The sequence below is a fragment of the Camelus dromedarius genome, chromosome 26 (assembly GCF_036321535.1).
Source record: "Camelus dromedarius isolate mCamDro1 chromosome 26, mCamDro1.pat, whole genome shotgun sequence".
NCBI lineage: Eukaryota > Metazoa > Chordata > Mammalia > Artiodactyla > Camelidae > Camelus > Camelus dromedarius.
Genome location: NC_087461.1, coordinates 9077385 through 9096154, shown reverse-complemented (window position 1 = coordinate 9096154; position 18770 = coordinate 9077385). Strand labels below are relative to the sequence as shown.

The window sequence follows — 18770 nt, the reverse complement described above, 5'->3', positions numbered from 1 at the left end:
AGGCAGGTGCTCCCCCAAGAAGGCTGTCAGCTCGGCTCAAGGTCGTCAAAACCACAACGAGGACTTTATCCAGCATGATGGCTTGTTAAGGGAACTTGCCCAAACATGGCGGGGGATAAAACATTACGGGAAAAGAAATGGGATTAGGAACCTGCACCCTGGGTTTGGGGAGACACGTGGAATGTACGAGGCCTTTTACCTCAGGGACAAATTAGCCCTTTGGTCCTGGAATCCTCAGAGCAGGGTAACTGGATATGGCCTGATACGGGCAAGAGCACCATGTAAAGCTAACCTCTCAATGTCACCCTAGAGATTAAAGTGAAGTGGGACTTGGAAGCAGAAAATGTACCCAGGAAGATCAAATACATTGTCCAAGGACAACAGAACCCCCTAGGGGCAAGGCCAGCATTAGAACAAGCTTTCTGTTTCTACAATTATTTCTTCCAGGTTATTTTGTTAGGTTATTTATTTATTTACTTTCACTTGCAACATTACAAAGGGAGAATGGTTCAGTTTGTCATTTTCTTACACTATGGGAAGTGAAAGGAAATTAAGACATTTGAGAGCTTTAATATGTGAGATAACTTTTAAAAACTGCACAAGTAAATGAATTAGATCCTAAATAAAGTCATGTGGATACAATTTTATACTTTATGTATTTAAAATACAGGGAAGTGCTATGATATAAAATCATCTGTGTTGACATTTTTCTTGGAATTATTTCTTGAGAGTTTATAATCAGCATTTTATGTCGTCTGGGTTTTGTTAATCTCGTATTATAAATCTATTAAATGAATTATATTTAAATTATACACATAGTTTCTTGGCTGCATAAATACTATATTAACACATGTTAAACATTTTTACATATACAGAAATAGCCATAAAGGCAAATGACTTCCCATCTAAATGGTAATTGTTTTACTGTTCAGTTCTTTTTGGCTTTCTCTGACTTCTTTGAGTTATTTTTTTAAATAAATTTTACAAGCTCAGCAAGTGTTCATCTTTTAATATTTTCAGGATGATTACCATGAATGAAGGGTCATTACAGTTTAAATAAGAGAAATGGTCTTCAAAGAAATTTTAAAAATGCATTCAGAGTGCCAGTTAAACCTATAACCAATTGGCAATGGTGATTTATTAACTATGCATTCTTCCACAGAAACAGTCAGTGTTACACTAAGGAACATTAGATTTAAATACTTAAATGGTAGAATAGATTATAAAAAGTGATTTTACTTAATAAACAATATAGTTCCTCTATATGAACCTCCTCTAATATTTGCTGCTGAAGGAGACAGTAAGTTATTCACCCCCCCCCCCAAAAATGGATAACACAGGCTGACTCTCAGGCGGGTGCAAATTCTCTATGATTTTCCCCCGTGACCATGTAGGATTATGTGACTTTTCTTTTTTTTAATTGTATTATTTGAGAGGAGGGTATAACTCAGTGGTAGAGTACATGCTTAGCATGCACAAGGTCCTGGGTTCAATCCCCGGTACCTTGACTAAAAATAATAAATAAAACTAATTACCTCCCACCAAAAAGATAAATAAACAAAAATAAAAAAAAAATAAATTGTATCATCTGAAACTGATGACTACTCTGTATTTCCCATGAACAGGTGAAAAAAATAATCAAATTTACAATAGACACAAAATGAATCACATCCTTCCCAAGTTTGTATCTAAAATAACAATAAATTCAAAATATATGGGAGAAGAGAGATGAAACAGTCGGAGGAAATGTGCCTGCTGAAATATGACAGTATACTAGGGCAGGTAGCATCAAGGGCGGCAAGAAACCTGATGTCAAACCTCTAATGTTTTTGGAATGAAATCTTTTTGAGGAACAGGTAGTTTCCTTGTTACATTATCAACAGACCAAAACTTTCAGGCTTATGTCCACTGTAATCAAGCAAACAATCATCACTATTCAGTGGTAATTTAAAATAATATAAAGAGTCTGGGTTCTAGGGTGACTAGCTTGTTATTCCTATTAACAGAATAGGAAATGGGGATTTGATTTTTCTAATTTCAATTTATCTAAGAAAGGAAGCATGTTTGTATTATTATTTTTACTTAGGTGCAAGTTCTTTTCATTTTTTTTTAAATAATAAAATAAGATAAATGCTGTGCAAAGGCAAACCATTCTTCCTTGCGCTCTCAAGAGGCTGAGTTACATTACAATAATGACTAAGCAGGAGAGACTGTCAAGGATGTCAAGGTGAACAAAATGGTACAGTCATTTCTTGAAAAAGAAGTTTGTAGGGAGGCAGTGTGGCACCGTAGTTGGGCCTACAGGCTCTGAAATCCTATTTCCTTGGAGGAATCTTTGTTTCATCATTTTGGGACAGTTACTTGACCCCTCTGGGTATTCTGAGCTCCTTCTCTGTAAATGATAAAAGCGACTACCTCTTGGTTTTTGTGAGAGTTATATGAGATACATCTTAAGCACGTAGGTCACTGCCTAGCATATATGAAGAACTCAGTAAATGTTAGATTTTATAAATTTGGTAATTAAAAGTGATTGGGACTTTGGGTTACAGCAGACAGACTTGTATAAGACCATTTCTACTACTAAGACCAAGCAGGAAAGATAAATTATACATGCAAAGCATCCGCTGAAGCACCAGGTGACTACCAAAAAGCAAGAACCTGAAAAGCCAAGATTCCAAAGAAAGGAAATTACAGAGGTGAACCCAACACCACTTTCCCTTCAAGGCATTTGACCATTCATGAGCAAGCTTTAGAGACCGAATAGCTGAACAGAACTTCAAGCAGCCTCATGGAGCTGAGGAAAACACAGGAGGTCAGGGCCCCTACGGCAAAAGGTCCATAGTAAATACCCAGACCAAAGTGGAGATTCCTGAAGGATACTCTAAGAGTTAGGGCTAACCAGAAATACAGCCGTCTTTATAAGGGATAGTGCTCAACTTTGAATGAGCTTAGCCCTTCCCAGTATTAAAGTAATCTGTTCCATCCTAACAACAACAACAACAAAAAGGTAAGCCCTTTCTGGAAGAAGAAAATAACATCCACAACCTCAAAGCATCTCTTTACTAGTTTGTAAACAATGCCCAGCATCTGATCAAAAATCACCAGGCATGTCAGGAGACATGACCAATGAACGAAAATCTAGAGAAGAAGAAACAAACAAAAAAGCAGATGATAGAAACAGATCCACAGAAAATCTAGATATTAGACTTAGACACAAACTTTAAAAGAACTGCTATTACTATCTTTTTTTTTTAAACTTTGTTTTTTATTGAAGTGTAGTTGATTTAAAATGTTAGTTTCAGGTGTTCAGCAAAGTGATTCAGTTTTACATGTACATACTTTTTTTTCAGATTCTTTTCCATCATATTTTATTGTAAGAAATTGAATATAGTTAATATAGTTTCCTGTGCTATACAGTAGGTCCTTGTTTATCTATTTTATAAACAGCAGTTTGGATCTACAAATCCCAAACTCCTTATTTATCCCCCCCTCACCTTTTCCCCTTTGGTAACCATAGTTTGTTTTCAATGTCTGTGAGTGTATTTTTGATTTGTAAATAAGATTTGTATCATTTTTTTAAGATTCTATATATAAGTGACATCATATATTTATTTGTCTTTGTCTGACTTACTTCACTTAATATGTTACTAATATCTTTAAGAAAATAGATGACAAGATGATCAATTTCATCAGGTAGTTTAATCTATGCAAAAGAAACTGATGGATACCCTGAAACTGGAAAATGCATTAAAGTGAATGGTTGATAATTTGAGAGGAAATTTTTTAAAAGACAGTATGTTCTTTGTGCTTTGGCTTCATCCTAAGTAAACTATATCTTTGAAGTTAACTAAACAGCTGTGCACCAGTAAGGGCCTATACTTGAAACAGAATTTCAAAGCTTTGATTGACTAATACAGAGCTACAACCTTGGGAGAGAAATAATTACAACTTAATTATTTAAAGAAACCTATGCCCCCACTATTTCTCTCGCCAGTATGGTTAAGGGAACATTGGGACTTTAGTGAAGGGTCATTAAATGCTTTGAGCAAATCAGTATTTACTCTTATTTAAAATAGCAATAGTACTTCCCTATCTCAATTTCATTACAAGAAAGATTGCTATGAGAAATGCAAATGTATTTTCTAATTTATTGGTCATTATTTATCTAATCTGAACTGTAAAAAATTATGCTATTGGAGATATGACTACATATGGAACATAAAAGAACTGTAGGTCATTTGAGTGGTTAGTGTGGGCTGTTGGTACATTGAGTTACTAAGAGAAACATAATTAGCTACTGGAATAAATCATTTGAGGGTAATAAAGATGAAATTTGTGTCAATAAATTTATTCAATGCAATACTAATTTTACTCCACAATTTAACTAAGTCCTTTATGGGTAGTTTCTGAATAAATCAGAATTTTTCTTCTCACTAACATAAAATATAATAAAACAAAGCCGGCATTAGCCAGTTAGAAGCAACTCATTACAGTGAGAATTGTATTTACTTCCCAATCTATAATTTTGGCTCTGCATATTTAAGTTGAATGGGAACACAAACTTATACCCTCTATGTTCTTATGTTCTTACAATTTCATTAGCTCTATAGTATAGCTTAACTAGAGTACTTCTCCTGACTTTATGGGATTGTAATTGTGTGATAATATATTGGAGCAAGATAAAAAGATTATTAAACACCAAACATTAACAAATACTTATTGAAAAAAATAAGAAATAGATTTGTGATTTGTTTATATAATCTCCTTGAGAACGACAAAATGTTGAGGTATCCTGGGATTAACAAATTAGGTTTTTAGTCCTGGATTTGTCCTTGACTAGCTCTGTAAACTCAAGCATATCATTTAACCATTCTGACTCAATCTGCTTAGCTATAAAATAAAGATAATTGTGTATGATATAACTCCATAATTAATCCACGGTACTTTAGTAAACACCTTCAATGTACCAGTGCCTTTGTGAAAGGCTAAGAATATTACGAATATAGAATATTGTTGAAGAATTGAAAACTACAATGTATGTTTAAGTAACACATTATGCAGGCAACTATTTTATGCTATTGAGATTATAAATATTTTTCTAGAGAGGCCAGGAGCATTTAGTTCTTACCTCAAATGCAAGGGGATCCTTATGGTGGCAAATTTTACAAATAGAAACTTGCCTCAGCAAAATAAACTACATGACAGTTATCAGGGAAAAAAGGTAGAATAGGAAATAAGTAACTGTTTTTTAACCAAGATACAGAAAGGACAGTGAGGCAAATAATAAAGTAATGACTTCTTTAGAACCCTGAGTTCAGAAGGACTGATGGTTTGGGATATCAAGAGTTAAAATTACCTATCAGCTTAATGTTTCCATGACAAAACAGGAAGACCACAATGGAAAATTTTTTCTTTGATTAAATAAAGAAAAGAAAAGGACATTTTAAAAATACCAACCTCACTACAAAGAGAGAATAAGAAAAAATAAACTGTTACCCTGCAATGTGAGATACCCACTGAGAACTGTATAAGTGAAGATGACAATTGTGATAACAAAGACTAGAGAAAAAGGCCACAGTAAGAACACAGCCTCTGTTTTGATAAAGCCTACAGTTAGTGAGATTTCAGACTCTAGACTTACTGACTCCGCATCTTTCCAGAAATTTTCCCACTGTTGGTTAAAATGTTGAACACAACATTCCATAACGTCACTCTGCAGTCCGACCAAAACATCAGATTACAATGACAACTAGAAATAAAAGAGTCCCTTTGAGCAATATTCTCTCAGCTTCCAGGGAGCATGAGAGAACGATATGGTGGGCTGAGTAGAACTGATCTTACCTTATATTCTGTGTGTATTAACGCCCCAAGTAAATGATTAATCCCACACAGAACAATTCTTCAAAGGAGTGGAAACATCTAATGTGGTTATGAGATTTCCAAAAGTTAGTCTATTTAATTGAAATAGTAACCATCGCTCGCTTTATTAAAAAATACAGATTTCAGAAGACTTGACCAAAGCGAATACTTTTTTTAATTGCCAGCATCCTTGTAGTAGCCAGAGATTGATTTCCCAAGAGAAAAATAACCCTTCAGCTGAATATAAGATATTGAGTCTGTGTTACTATAAATACACATGAATTCATGGTTAATAATGCCCATTATCAATTCACATTGTCAGAATTTCTCCCATGCCTAGTGACTGCCTAAAACATCACATTTGATGTGATGTAACTTTATTCCTGTAACTTTATTCCTAGATTCTTTATTCTCTTATCCAAAACTTCAGGGTGTCTAATAGAACTTAATTACAATGTCAGTAAAGTTTTATGCCAAACATGCTTTTATTCTAATTTAGACATTCTGTAAATTTAAGGCTACAATTTAGTAAATTTCCATTCTTTGTCAGTTTGGCAAAATGAAACCGTTAAGTTTAAATTTCCTTATTCTTTCTGTCATTTAAATCTCTAATTAACCTTTCCTATCAAGTGGCAATAAGCAATGGCCAAGGCGCTTGTGGACTTGGCTGTCCTGGAGCCCTTTCAGTACTGGATCCTTGAGCCACATAAGTTTTCATGTCTACTAATACTTTTGGAATCAGAACCAAAAAATGTCACAGAAGTTACAAACAAAAAGTATAAATATAAATCATCAGATTCAGATGAAAAAGCCTTCCAAACTGGGCATACTTTTTGGAGAGATTTCTTTGTACTACTGCTAGGATATAATTATTTAATAATTTTATGAAATTCATGGGTCATGATGCCAAAGATATCAGAATACAAAACAGAACAAAACCCAAACAATTAACAGTCAGTGCTACCCACTAGATATTTAAAATTGTATTTTTATTTTTACAAAGCAAAAGAAACCAGGAGGTGAGAAAATGATTGGAGGTTCATGACTGTAAAATGACCTTTTCTGGACACTTGGAGGAAAAGATGGAGAGGTCAAGGTCAAGGTCAAGGGGAAAGGAAGCCATCAATACATTGCTTACTTCTTTATATCCGAAGATGATGCGTCCATCCATGAGGAGGGTTGCTTGGAATGTGAAGCTTCCCAGGTTGTAATTATCCTGGAGATGTACATGGTCCCACTGGACAACAAGCGCTGTGCCTGTGAGCCCCAAGGGAACAGAAGAAATGCAATGAGAAAAACACAGCAAGCAATCCTGATGGGAATCTTCACAGACGCAGGGATCTAACCTTCAAATCTAGTAGCTGAGTCACTTGAATTTTCAATTCAGTTAATTGGACTTCTGTTACTGAAATAGCACTTGGGATATTTTTAAAGAACTGAGTATTCTCTAAATATTTGGTAAAATCTAACCTCATACTGAGGTTAATATTGAGCCCAGTATGGGGGAATTTCGCCTTAGGAAGTCCGTTAATGTTAATGGGAACTGTCTGCTTAAATTTCCATGAGGCACTTTCAAAACGCAACACAAGTGGATTGAATGAACTTCAAATACGTTTGACAAATGCTGAGAGAGAAAGGACCACATTCAGAAAAGCTAGAATCACTTATAAAAGACTTGAAAATGTCTCTTCCATACTTAGAATTACACTCTTCCATGCTGAAGAAATTCCTTTAACACTAATGGGAATTCCTTCTTTGATTCACAATGCCTGCATTTCTGTCTTTGTTGTAGTGCTTCTAGAAGGTTGCAAGGTAGCTTAAAGGCCCCAGGCTAGGATTTCTGAAGCCCCCTCGAAGTACACTGAGATGAATCTTCAGTGCTGTATATCATATTCTGATGAGTCAATCTGCCAGTGTTTGCTATAAAACTATTATCATGAAATATAAATTGAAACACAGTTTAATAGCCACCAAAGAGAATTCATATTTTATTTTAATTGACATCTTTTTTTTTTTTAGAGAATAAATAAGCAGCTAAGACTTTTGCTTAGCTCTAAGTATTGAATTTTCTGATCTCTTACAAAATCATGTTGCTAAAGAATGATGTACAGAAATGATGCCAAAAAATGATGTACAGAAATGAAACTCACAGAACTGAAACAGCAAAATGTTATCTCCCAGGTCAGTAAGTATTTGATTAAAAAGATAAAAAAAAAAATCAATATTGTATGACAGGGAGCTTTTGGGTTAGTGGAGACCTGGAGATGCTGGGAGAGTAGAGTGCCCAGAGCGGGCATGGAACCTCCACACCCCTTCCCACACTCCTGCCTCATGCATTTCTTTCATCGGACTCTTCCTGAGTTAATCCCTGAACCAGGTGATTGAAGGAGAACAAGAATACTGTCATTACTGTGCTTCTGAGTAAAACTTTAATGAGATCTTTTGACCAAGATGGTGATACAGGAGGCTCTTGACTTTCCCTCCTCCCATGGATACGCTGAATGTACAGCTACACATGGAGCAGTTTCTTTTAAGAGAAATTCAGAATCAGCGGAGTGACTGTTACATATCAGGCGAACTGGGAAAATACCCACACTGAAGCTGCACACATCTAGGTGCTTACTGTCATCCTCCCTGGAGCCCAAAAGAGCCAGTGGGTACTTCCCATGCTTCCTCCCTTTGACTTAGTCCAATGATAAAACCAAATCACCAGCATCTTTCTGGAAGGAGCTTGCACATATGTCTGGCACCCAGCTTTTATGTCACCCCAGGTCACCTAGATCTGAGAGACAATGGGGTTTTGCATTCATGAGTTCCCCAGGACTGTAGTACACAAAGAAGCAATTGTTACTAGGCATGCCCGGGAGCACTTGCATTGTTTATAAGTATACATCCAGTGGGAAAAAAAAATAGGCTAACCAATACATACCATTATCAAAATATCTGACAGTTGAATTTCTGGATACACTAGGATCAAAATTTGCCATTAAAGGTGCTATGTACTGTGTGGCTGTTAGCATGCGATGTACAACTTCTCCAGTGTATATAAAACCTATAGTTAGAAAAATGAGAAATATGGTAAGAAAAAGCCCAGATGAAATTTTAATTAAAATATCTCAACGCAACTTCAGTCACATTTTGAAAATAAAATATCACAGTAGCTAACAAAAAGAAACATCAATGTCTGATCAGCAATAATTGGGTCTGAATTAAGTGACAAATTCTTGTGTGATGTAGGTAGCACCGTGCAGACTGGTAAATCAGAAATCTATAATATGTACAATTTTAATTGTGGGAAAGTGCCTATTATCTGGAACAAATTGTTAGGCTGAAAAGCCTAATATAGTTCTCTTAAGTAGTTCAAACATTAAACATGCCTTTAGTAATCCCTTGTTATTTTAACACTAGCCAAACAGGCAAGTCCAGTTTGCAAATAAAATGCATTTTCACGATGTTCAATGCAGTTTCTTAATCTCAGTTTAGGACATGTTAGACATCACACATACATATCTTGAATAATAAAATGCAGAAAACGTTTTGAACCACTTTTGTCAAAGTTGAAAGGAGGCTTAACACCCATGGCAAAACTGGCACATTTGTCAGATTGTTTAAGTAGAACCGTATCAAGGAGGTAAAGTCAATCTGTCTGCAGATACGATGGTAAAACATTGATAATGTACAACAGATGCCTCGCTATTTAGAGAGTTATCAACGCCAGCCTATTCCAGCTGTTGGATAACGAAAGAATTTACTACGGAGAACTTCGTCTTGAATTAACTTTCAATAGCTCCTGTGTTACCCACTTTCAATTATTCACACTGGGTTTATTTACTTTGTGGATTATCCATGACAAATTGTTAATCCTATACTGGCTTCTTGCCTCCAAGGACTTCAGCTGCCTGGAAGGAGACTCGGCTCAGGGAATACTGATTTTTAATATTAACCTAAGAAGTGCACAATGAAAAAGCATCTATAAAAATGCACAAGCACACACGCATTATTACAAAGTAAAATTCAAAGCAAGTTGTTTGTGACAATGCAATTGTGATGTTTAGGCAATCATGAATTAACTACTTATTTGGGTTTACTACAGATCATTTTTCCATTTTCACAAGGACGAATAAAATAAAACAAGCAGATTTTTTTTTTTCTTAAACACAGAATTGTGTGGAATTTAAACCTCTAAAAGTGTTAAAACTTTTGTTGTCTCACTTTGTGGTCTGAATAAAAGTTTCACTGGTGCATCATGCCCTTTATTGTTTCAAATTCTCAATTGTAATTTCTAGGTAAGCTATTGGAGAATTAAATCTGTAGTTATTTACTTTGATATTAATTTCTGTCTTTCCAGCAATGTCTTCTTTCCTCTGACTTCCTTTATATTTTTATCAAAGGCATAACTGAATTGTAATTATTCACCTTTAAAAAAGGCATTTAAACAAGTAAAATCTTTAGCATGTGTTTAAATCATCAATTCCTCTTTGTTTTTCATTTGCCAAAAAATACCTTTCAAAATAAATTCCCTATGTCTTGAGCAGAACTTTGTCCGTTTGCAATTTCATATAGCTCAAGTATACTAAAAGATATTATGAAAGGGTGAAACAGTCATTGCTTTTATTTGATTTCCCTGTAGATTTTCAGAATCAAGCTCTTACTGTTCAAAGTCCAACATCACATCCTTAAATTATAAAGATGAAGAGTGACCACTTTTCAGGGTCTGTGATTTATTTTTTTTTCTTTTATCCTCACCAGCATGCCTTTGTAATTTCACCGATACAAAGCTCCTATAAATATGATTTTTTTAAGGAAAAGATTGAATTATACTCTGAAAGTGTTCTTTTAGGGACCGTAGCTCTGGGTAGTTATTCCCCTGCTTTAAGTTCTCCCATGTACTAATAAGAGAAATTGATTGATTTAAAGAATAAAGAGGGCAGTAAGAAAATTTTAAATCAATACAAAATTCATTCATCAAAACAACTCTAAGAAAATGCAACAGCACTTCCTAGAAAAACAGAGTTGAAAACACAGAGCCATCAATGATTTCAGATATTTAATTCCTACTGTTAGTTTTTAAAATAAAGAAGACATACATACATCTTACTTATTTTAGATAAGTAAATATATATAAATACATATTTATAAATATATGTAAAATATATATTCATAAACATACATCTATATATATATATATATATATTTTATATATATTTGTCCCTGAATGTTCCTATATTGGGCAAAACGTTACTCTCCGTTATCTATAACCTAGTTTTCATATCATCAGAATCATTATCTGCTGCTTCCTCTCATTAGGAAAAAGTTTTCCAGAACTACAATTTCCCAAATTTCAAAGGTAAAGTCTCAAATTGTTCCCAAAGACCTCAGTAAAATGATGGAAGAATTTGTTAATGTGTAAAAGCTATAATTACAATTCTTGATTCTTCTAGTATTGTAACATTAAAATAAATTATAAGTCCTGTTCTTATGAGTATTATTCCATTTGCTACAACCAGTATGAACAAGAAACAGTTACTATAATGACTAACATGTCTGCCACTGCTATTCATCTACCACCACCACCAAGGATAATGTGAAAACCAATGCAAGGATGCAAAAATCTCACTACTCCACAAAGTCAGTTTAATTTTGCTAATTCAGCGAATACTTGCTTATTTCCTTAGCCATATGAAAGCCAATTCCTTCATTATCTTAGTTCAGTTCTCAGTGACCATGAAGTAAAATGCTTGACTGTAGTGATGGACTCTACCGTGTTCTCCTTACATTCCTAGATTTTAAAAACATCTTTTTCAGCAGTGATTACTAACTGAGTGCAGAGAAACCTTACAGGCCTGCCGAGAGCAGGAAGAGAAGTGTGATCACAGGTGTTGAGTAAGAACCAGCTACACACATTCGAACTCCCAATGTATCCCTTCCCATCCCCTTCCCTCCGGTAACCATAAGTGTGTTTTCTATGTCTGTGAGTCTATTTCTGTTTTGTAAATAAGTTCATTTGTCTTTCATATATAAAATAGATAAACAACAAATTCATACTGTATAGCACAGGGAACTATATTCAATATCTTGTAGTAACTTATGGTGAAAAAGAATATGAAAATGAATATATGCATTTTCATGTATGACTGAAGCATTATGCTGTACATCAGAAATTGACACAACATTGTAAACTGACTATATATATATTTATTGAAGTATATATATATGTACACAAAAAAAGGAGCCAGCTATGCAAAGTACAGTCCTCTAATAGAATAAAACTTTTCCAAATCTTCAAAGGCACTCATAGCTATCAGTGTCCCATTAGGCACTTGTCTCTTTTCTTTAGTTGTCTTGAGAATATCCAGTTGTACAGGAAAAAATATTTCATTTTTCTGGCCTTTCACCTTTTCAGGTACTTTAGGCAACATATTTTTACTGTTTTTTCTTTCAAATTTGGTTATCGCCATCTGAAAAGCTAATCACAAAATGTCTCTTTTACTCATTATATGCTTCTAGTTTAAATAGCATTCATTTACCTAGTCGTAAGACTTGTAGAAAAGTGGTTCTGATCTGGGTAGTTTGGAACCCAGAAAGATACCTCCACTTAAAAGATCCAAATAAGAGAAGCAAATGCATTTTGCTTTTTGAATTTCAAATCATAGCTACCCACTGCATTTCTCTTGCCTTCACCAGTAAACCTAAAGTAAAGTTCAGAGCTCAGCTGTAATTGACAGCTTTGTCCTTGCACCTGAAGGATCTCCCTGGGCTATTTCTGTGGATGGTCTCTAGTCACTCGAATAGTCTAGTTTTAAATCTGTAAACCTCATCGAGTCATTTGAGGATTTTATCATTGTAAGCCCTCGCATGAATAACCCTTACCCAGCCATTGTATATTTATTACCCACAATTACATATTTACTGACTATAAACCACTGACTGTGAAATTAACCAATATCTAAATAACCTTTACCAATTACGTTATTTCATGTATTCTTTTCACCATATCCTTATAATAGCTTTGAAAGGAATTTTATTATTATTATTATTTCCATTTATTAAATGAAATATGTAATCAGGCTGGGTAATTTGCTTAAAGCCACATGGCTAGAATTAGTCTTCTGATTCCAAATTTTATGAACTCTTCACAAGATACTTTAGAATTCATTATGTATCCAGAACTATATACCCTCCCTCATCGGATTTCATACTTAAGCAAGGAGTTTAAGGAAGAAAAGACCTGTTGTCTCTGTGAAAGTTCCCACACCTCCACCGTAGGGCAGAGCGGCAGTCACCACCAGTCCTACTACTTCTATTGCATTGCTTCAGCCTCTGTTCTTGTAATTGCAAATTGCATAAATGGATTTAAATTAGGCTCCTCTATTGCAATCCACCAAATGACTCTCAAATTGGTAAGTGAATGACTTATGACTAGGGAATTTATTTAATAGTGGAATCAAATTATTTCCTAGCTGTGTGACGTAAGTCCCTTGACCTCTCTGTGCCTCCTTCCCCAATCTGCTAAATGGAGGAGTAATCACACCAATATCATTGGATTGTCATGCTGGTTGAATGAGTTGATACATAAAAAGCACTCAAAGACAGCGCTTAAAACAAACAAAAAAATTGCACAAAACAACCAATCAATTAAATCCCTTCTAATTTTCACCCCTTGAAGCCTTTTCTGCCCAATAGTTGATGACACCTGCACTGGGATGTTTATATAACTTCAAAATTGTGCTTCCAACTCAAATGGTATGATCTGTGTTTCTCTGCATTATTTCACTTTGGGTTAAGGTGCACCACTGAGCCTAACTACAAGATAACAGGGAATTTTAAAAAAGCCTTAATGTCCAAGGTTCTACATTTGATATATGTTTCCTTACATTCTGATGGAATAAACAGCCTGTAAAAATAAACAGCCTCCTATTGGTTGCAAACGGTTGTTTGATTTAATTACAAGTGTCATGGAAATGAAGGAAGCATGAAGAGGCTGTAGCTGCCTATGAAACATTCTGTGGAACTTTAATGTGTAAAGGACTACATACAATATCCTCCTTCATCATCTTTCCGTTGTTATTTTTGACCCCAGAGGAAAGGTTGGAGCTCATGGCTATGCCTGTAGGGCATTGAACATTCATAGGAAAATGCTGCCTTTAGGAGACAAGTGACAATAGTGCATGCCACTGTTGTCATCCTTGTGACATGTGTACTATGACCCCTACACATTACTCAAGTAGACCTGAAATTTATGGTCTTTTATCCATGAAGATTTAGAGAACAGATTCCTCATCCTGATCAACCTTATATATGACCTGTTCCATCTATTCATGAAGAAATGAGTTGTTTAACTGGGTGTTGTTTGCAGTTATTGTTTTATCAATTGTTCTGTGTTTGTGGTGGACAACTGGCTGGAGGCAAACAAATGAAATCTGAGCATAATTCAACTTAACATTCTGCACAAATGCCATTTTATCATAATACCTTCTCACATGCTATAAACTATCCCCTTGCAGACAAATACTTGTTTGTAGTTCAGTCAGCCTTTTAAGTAAAACCACAGGTAGCAGCAACTGCTAATCTGAAAATTTAAAGTTGTGGTAAGTTATCTGGTAACTAACTGTCTGCCAGCTGCAACCGTACAATGATAGGTTTTGTGTAACAGGCTTCCTCTGGACAAAATTGTTGCTAGTAGACCACACAGTTCACTGGGAGGATATTGGTTTGTACACGCAGCCTAGATGGTTAAAGAAAAAAGAAAAAAAAAGCAGAAGCATTTCTGAAGTTCACGAGAGCTTATGGACCATGGGCTCCTGGGAAGCAACCATCCTACTGTCGATCATCAAATATCTTCCCTTTACAATTCCAACCAGTCAGGGTGAAACATATCAATCATATTTTATATACTGAAATATATATGTCAACATAGATTGCATCTCATAGACTCCTTTATCTTATTGGCTTAAGGCACCACCGGGGACTACAAATTACAACAAAGTCATCCTCTGGGGAAGAAAGCAACCAGTTACAGCTTGGTTATTGGCTACAAATTATGTTCATGAAAGTACCAATATAAAATTCATGTTGATATAAAGTGCCTCTCTCCAACTCCAGAAGAAAAGAACAGGAGCCAGAATTGTGTAGGTGAGGAAAGGAAGAGACAAAAATCTCCTTTAATTTTCACTGTGAACTATCAACAAAGTTAATAGTTCTTGCCTTCTTCATCTTGTTTCTCGTATAAATCAATGTCACTCATTCTTAACTCATGTTAATTCTTAGTTGTCACTGTCAACAGCTCCCCTCTTCCCTCCCTTCTCAAGGCTTCTGATCATCTGGGATTTCCAGAGACAGGTCTTTTCACGGTTGACCGTGACCGGCACCCCCAGGTTTTGGGTAATGCATGAGCTACATGCTTTCCACGATGCCGGATTGTTCCTTTTTACTTGAAAATCAAGTTCATCCCCTCTATTCAGATGGATCCAGGGAATATTTTAAAAGCTTTACTCCTACAAGGTGAAAAAGGGGAGGGTTGCTTTGAATTACTTCTGGCCCTAGTGTGAGGATTCAGGGATCCTGTTGCCAAATGCTGGACTCACGTGTAGCAGCCAAATTACAGCTGGGAGTCAGTCCCCAGCATCTGAGGTCTGCTTGGTTTGGGGGGATGCTGCCCTGTTTGCAAAGCCTTTATCTTGAATCCCACCCAGTACCTTGGACCCTGCTCCTTGTGGGCAGTCTTTCTAGAAGACAAATACTTGATTTACTGACCTATAAACTGCCGAGCATCAGAGTGGGGCTCGTGTCTTGCTCTGGTTTTCATTCCACCTCCAGGGCCCCTACCTACTGTGAGAAACAATGAAAATTGTCCCTTCCTTTTCTAAGGATTTAAAAGCTATCACTGAAACCCATTTTTTTTAAATGTCTAGAAATGGCCCTGGAAGGAAGAGTTCCAAATGTAAAGAGAGGCCACATCAGGCAGCCTCTGCACCATCAGACCTGACTGTACTTATGAACAGGCTGTAGCACCGCATGTCTTACCTTAAAAATCAGGCAAATTTAAAGTAAAAATGTAGCAAGAGAAATGCTCATTTAGATTCTTGCCTAGACTCGCAGTCTATCTGGCCTCCAGTTTCTAAAACAAATTTTATTCCATACTTCTGAAAGGATAACTACACTTTCCGACCACCATTCCTCCAAGAAACATTTTTGTTCTCCACCGCTGTTTACACATTCCTAGGAGAGAGAGAAATCCCAGCCCCAAGTATTACCAGAATCCATCCGAGTCGAGTCACAAGATGCCTCGGATGTACGGACAATCTCTTCATTGTCCTCCCCTGTCCAGTGCCAGAGAAACAGCATTCATCTAGACGAGGAAGAAGCTGTGCAGGGGCCGGAGAGCTCTGCTTCCCAAAGACAGCCACCTGCACTGCCCCACCTGCCCCAAACCAGAGGCCTGGCCCTTCCTTTTCTCTCCAGCTTAACCAAAATATCCCAATTGTTGCCTCAGATGGTTTGAATTTTAACGCCTTAACGTTTAACTTACACATCCAATCTAGTGTTACATATACTGTTTCAGATGGATAGATAGATCCTAGGTAAACAGTGTGGTGCAAGTGTAGTGTGTGTACACATGTTACGTATATGAATACACCTGTTATATACACATGCATTTCTCTCCATGAAAAGGCAAAGTGTAATGGAAAGACTCAGATCTGAGTTCTTCATCTTTTACAAGCTGTAAGATCCGATCTCATGTCATTACTTCCTCGCATTGAGCTGCAGGTTCTTCTGCAAAATTAGGCTACAATTAACTGCCTTTTAAACAACATTGCTGTGTGCACTGATTGGTGAGAAGGGACTGCAGTTTCACCATGCAGTGCACACACATTGAGCATCTGCATTGCTCTGACATCCTTCTGAAATCAAAGCTCCGTGGAGGCTCCCTCTGCAGCACTGACTCCTCTCTTCTGCTCCTGATCTTCGCGGTCCTGTGGTCAGGCTCGTACTTCTGTGGTATTTCCAACCTCCTTGAGCCATGGGCCCTTTTTATAATCTCAGAGGTGTGATCTTAATTTTCTCAGATGTTTCAGGAGTTGGCCGATGAGCGCGCAGTGAGAGGGACAAAATAGCCATAACAAGAGAGCACTGACCCAACTGTGTAGTCACTTTACAGTTTGCGCTTTGCTCTTGCAATGTGCCCTACGGTTTGAACACTCAAAACAGTAGATGCTGAAAGAAAAACCAACTCTATTTGAGAAAAGAATGGAATTTATACCACACTTGGCTTTGTTTTTACATACGTATATGTGTGTGTGTGTTGTGTGTATGCACACCCATAGATACACACATGTATGTACACACATATATTACATATACAAACACTGTGTATGTACATACACATATACAGAAAGACAGAGCGAGAGGCGGAGCATCGTAGAGTACATCAATTTTTGTAAATCAATACAAAACACATATAGAGTATCTTGAAATAGAAAGCACAGTAAAATCCAATCTGCTTACTTCCTCTGGAAGCATTTTAAGCATGATTTTACCCATTTTGCTGACCCCACTGCACAGGCCTGTCAGTACCTTGGTTAATACCACCTAGACCGAGCTTTTACAAAATGCATTTATTTCCACAGACATAATGTATTCTTACATAAGATGTATCAACTCTATTTTAGGAAACACCGTAAGTACAGACAGCAGTGAGAGACCGAAAGAAGCCCTAAGACCTTTCCGCATCCACGCCTAGTAATTCTCTCCCAATTCTTTCCCTCACACTGAATGAAAAGATAAACAACCCCCAAAAAATCAAGTTCATTTATTCAGGGTCATCTCGTCCCTGATGACTCAGGGGAGAATTTATTTGAAAATATATTCTTCCACCAGAGTTACTATACAGAATTACTTGTATTCATTTGGGATAGGGTCATTGAGGCTGAAAAGAGCAGGATTTGGTTAGAATTACCATTTATCTCACAAGTTAGATCCTAATCCAAATGTTAAGAGATTCTACTTGCTATAATCTTACTGTGAAAACATTTGACTGAAATATATTTATTTTGATCAAAATACTGGCAAAGCATTTTCTCTCAACCTTGGGAATCACTGCAAAGATTATGTAGATTCTAAAATTCTTAAGTACATATTCAAGCATTTGTACACATTCTAATATGGATACTTTCTATGTTCAAACAATATCTATTTGTTTAAATGTGACTGTGTATTTTATTCTTACTTCATACACACCTTAGACAGAAATAGGTAAATGTCTCTCAAGCCATCAATCCCCAGATACCTGAATGCGTTACTTTTCTAGCTACTTTATTAGAGACATTATTTTTCCATTCCCTTCTCAACATTTTTACTTTGATTACATCTTAACATCTGATTATACAACCTAAGTAAAACAGTAGGAAATGTTATTCGCAAAAGTGGCTCATTTACTTTTCATTTTGTTGGGCCTTTGACCAGAACATTACTTACTGGAAACAAGCAGAAATGGGTATGTAGCAAATAAAAGGCAGGCGATAGAACCACAACTCTGGACAACCCAGAGAGAAAGAATAATGCTATCCTGCTCTTAGGGTAACTGCTATGACCAGTAGCGAAGGAGCTTCCATGTGCAGTAGCAACATTTATTGCCTCCAAGGGAACATCAAAGAGGTCCTGAGATTTTTTTTTCCAACACCTTTACATTTACATGTGCTGAAAAGGCTGGGGGAGCAAAGCTGTGTCCTCTTCTTAGGCTGAAAAGAGGCACTTCTCAAAGGCGACGGCGGGAAGGCTCCGGAGCTATCCTGTAATTGATAACCTGGCTCTCTAACATGTAGCTTTTGTGGGAAAGAGGCAAAAGCCCGGATCCCAAATGCACTTTTGTGTAACTGATTCAGACAGCTCAGAACCGAACGGATGCTTTTACT

General features: G+C 36.3%; 1 protein-coding gene across 1 annotated transcript in view; it reads right to left on the bottom strand.

The window, feature by feature from the left end:
* The window catches only part of PLXDC2 (plexin domain containing 2), a 335747-nt gene that overhangs the window by 97539 nt on the left and 219438 nt on the right, over positions 1–18770 (bottom strand). Inside the window, exons 5-6 of the mRNA XM_031444726.2 lie at positions 8789–8911; positions 6998–7116 (exon numbers count right to left, since the gene is read on the bottom strand). Of these exons, the coding sequence (XP_031300586.1) occupies positions 6998–7116; positions 8789–8911 (242 nt within the window). The remainder of the gene's footprint in view (positions 1–6997; positions 7117–8788; positions 8912–18770) is intronic.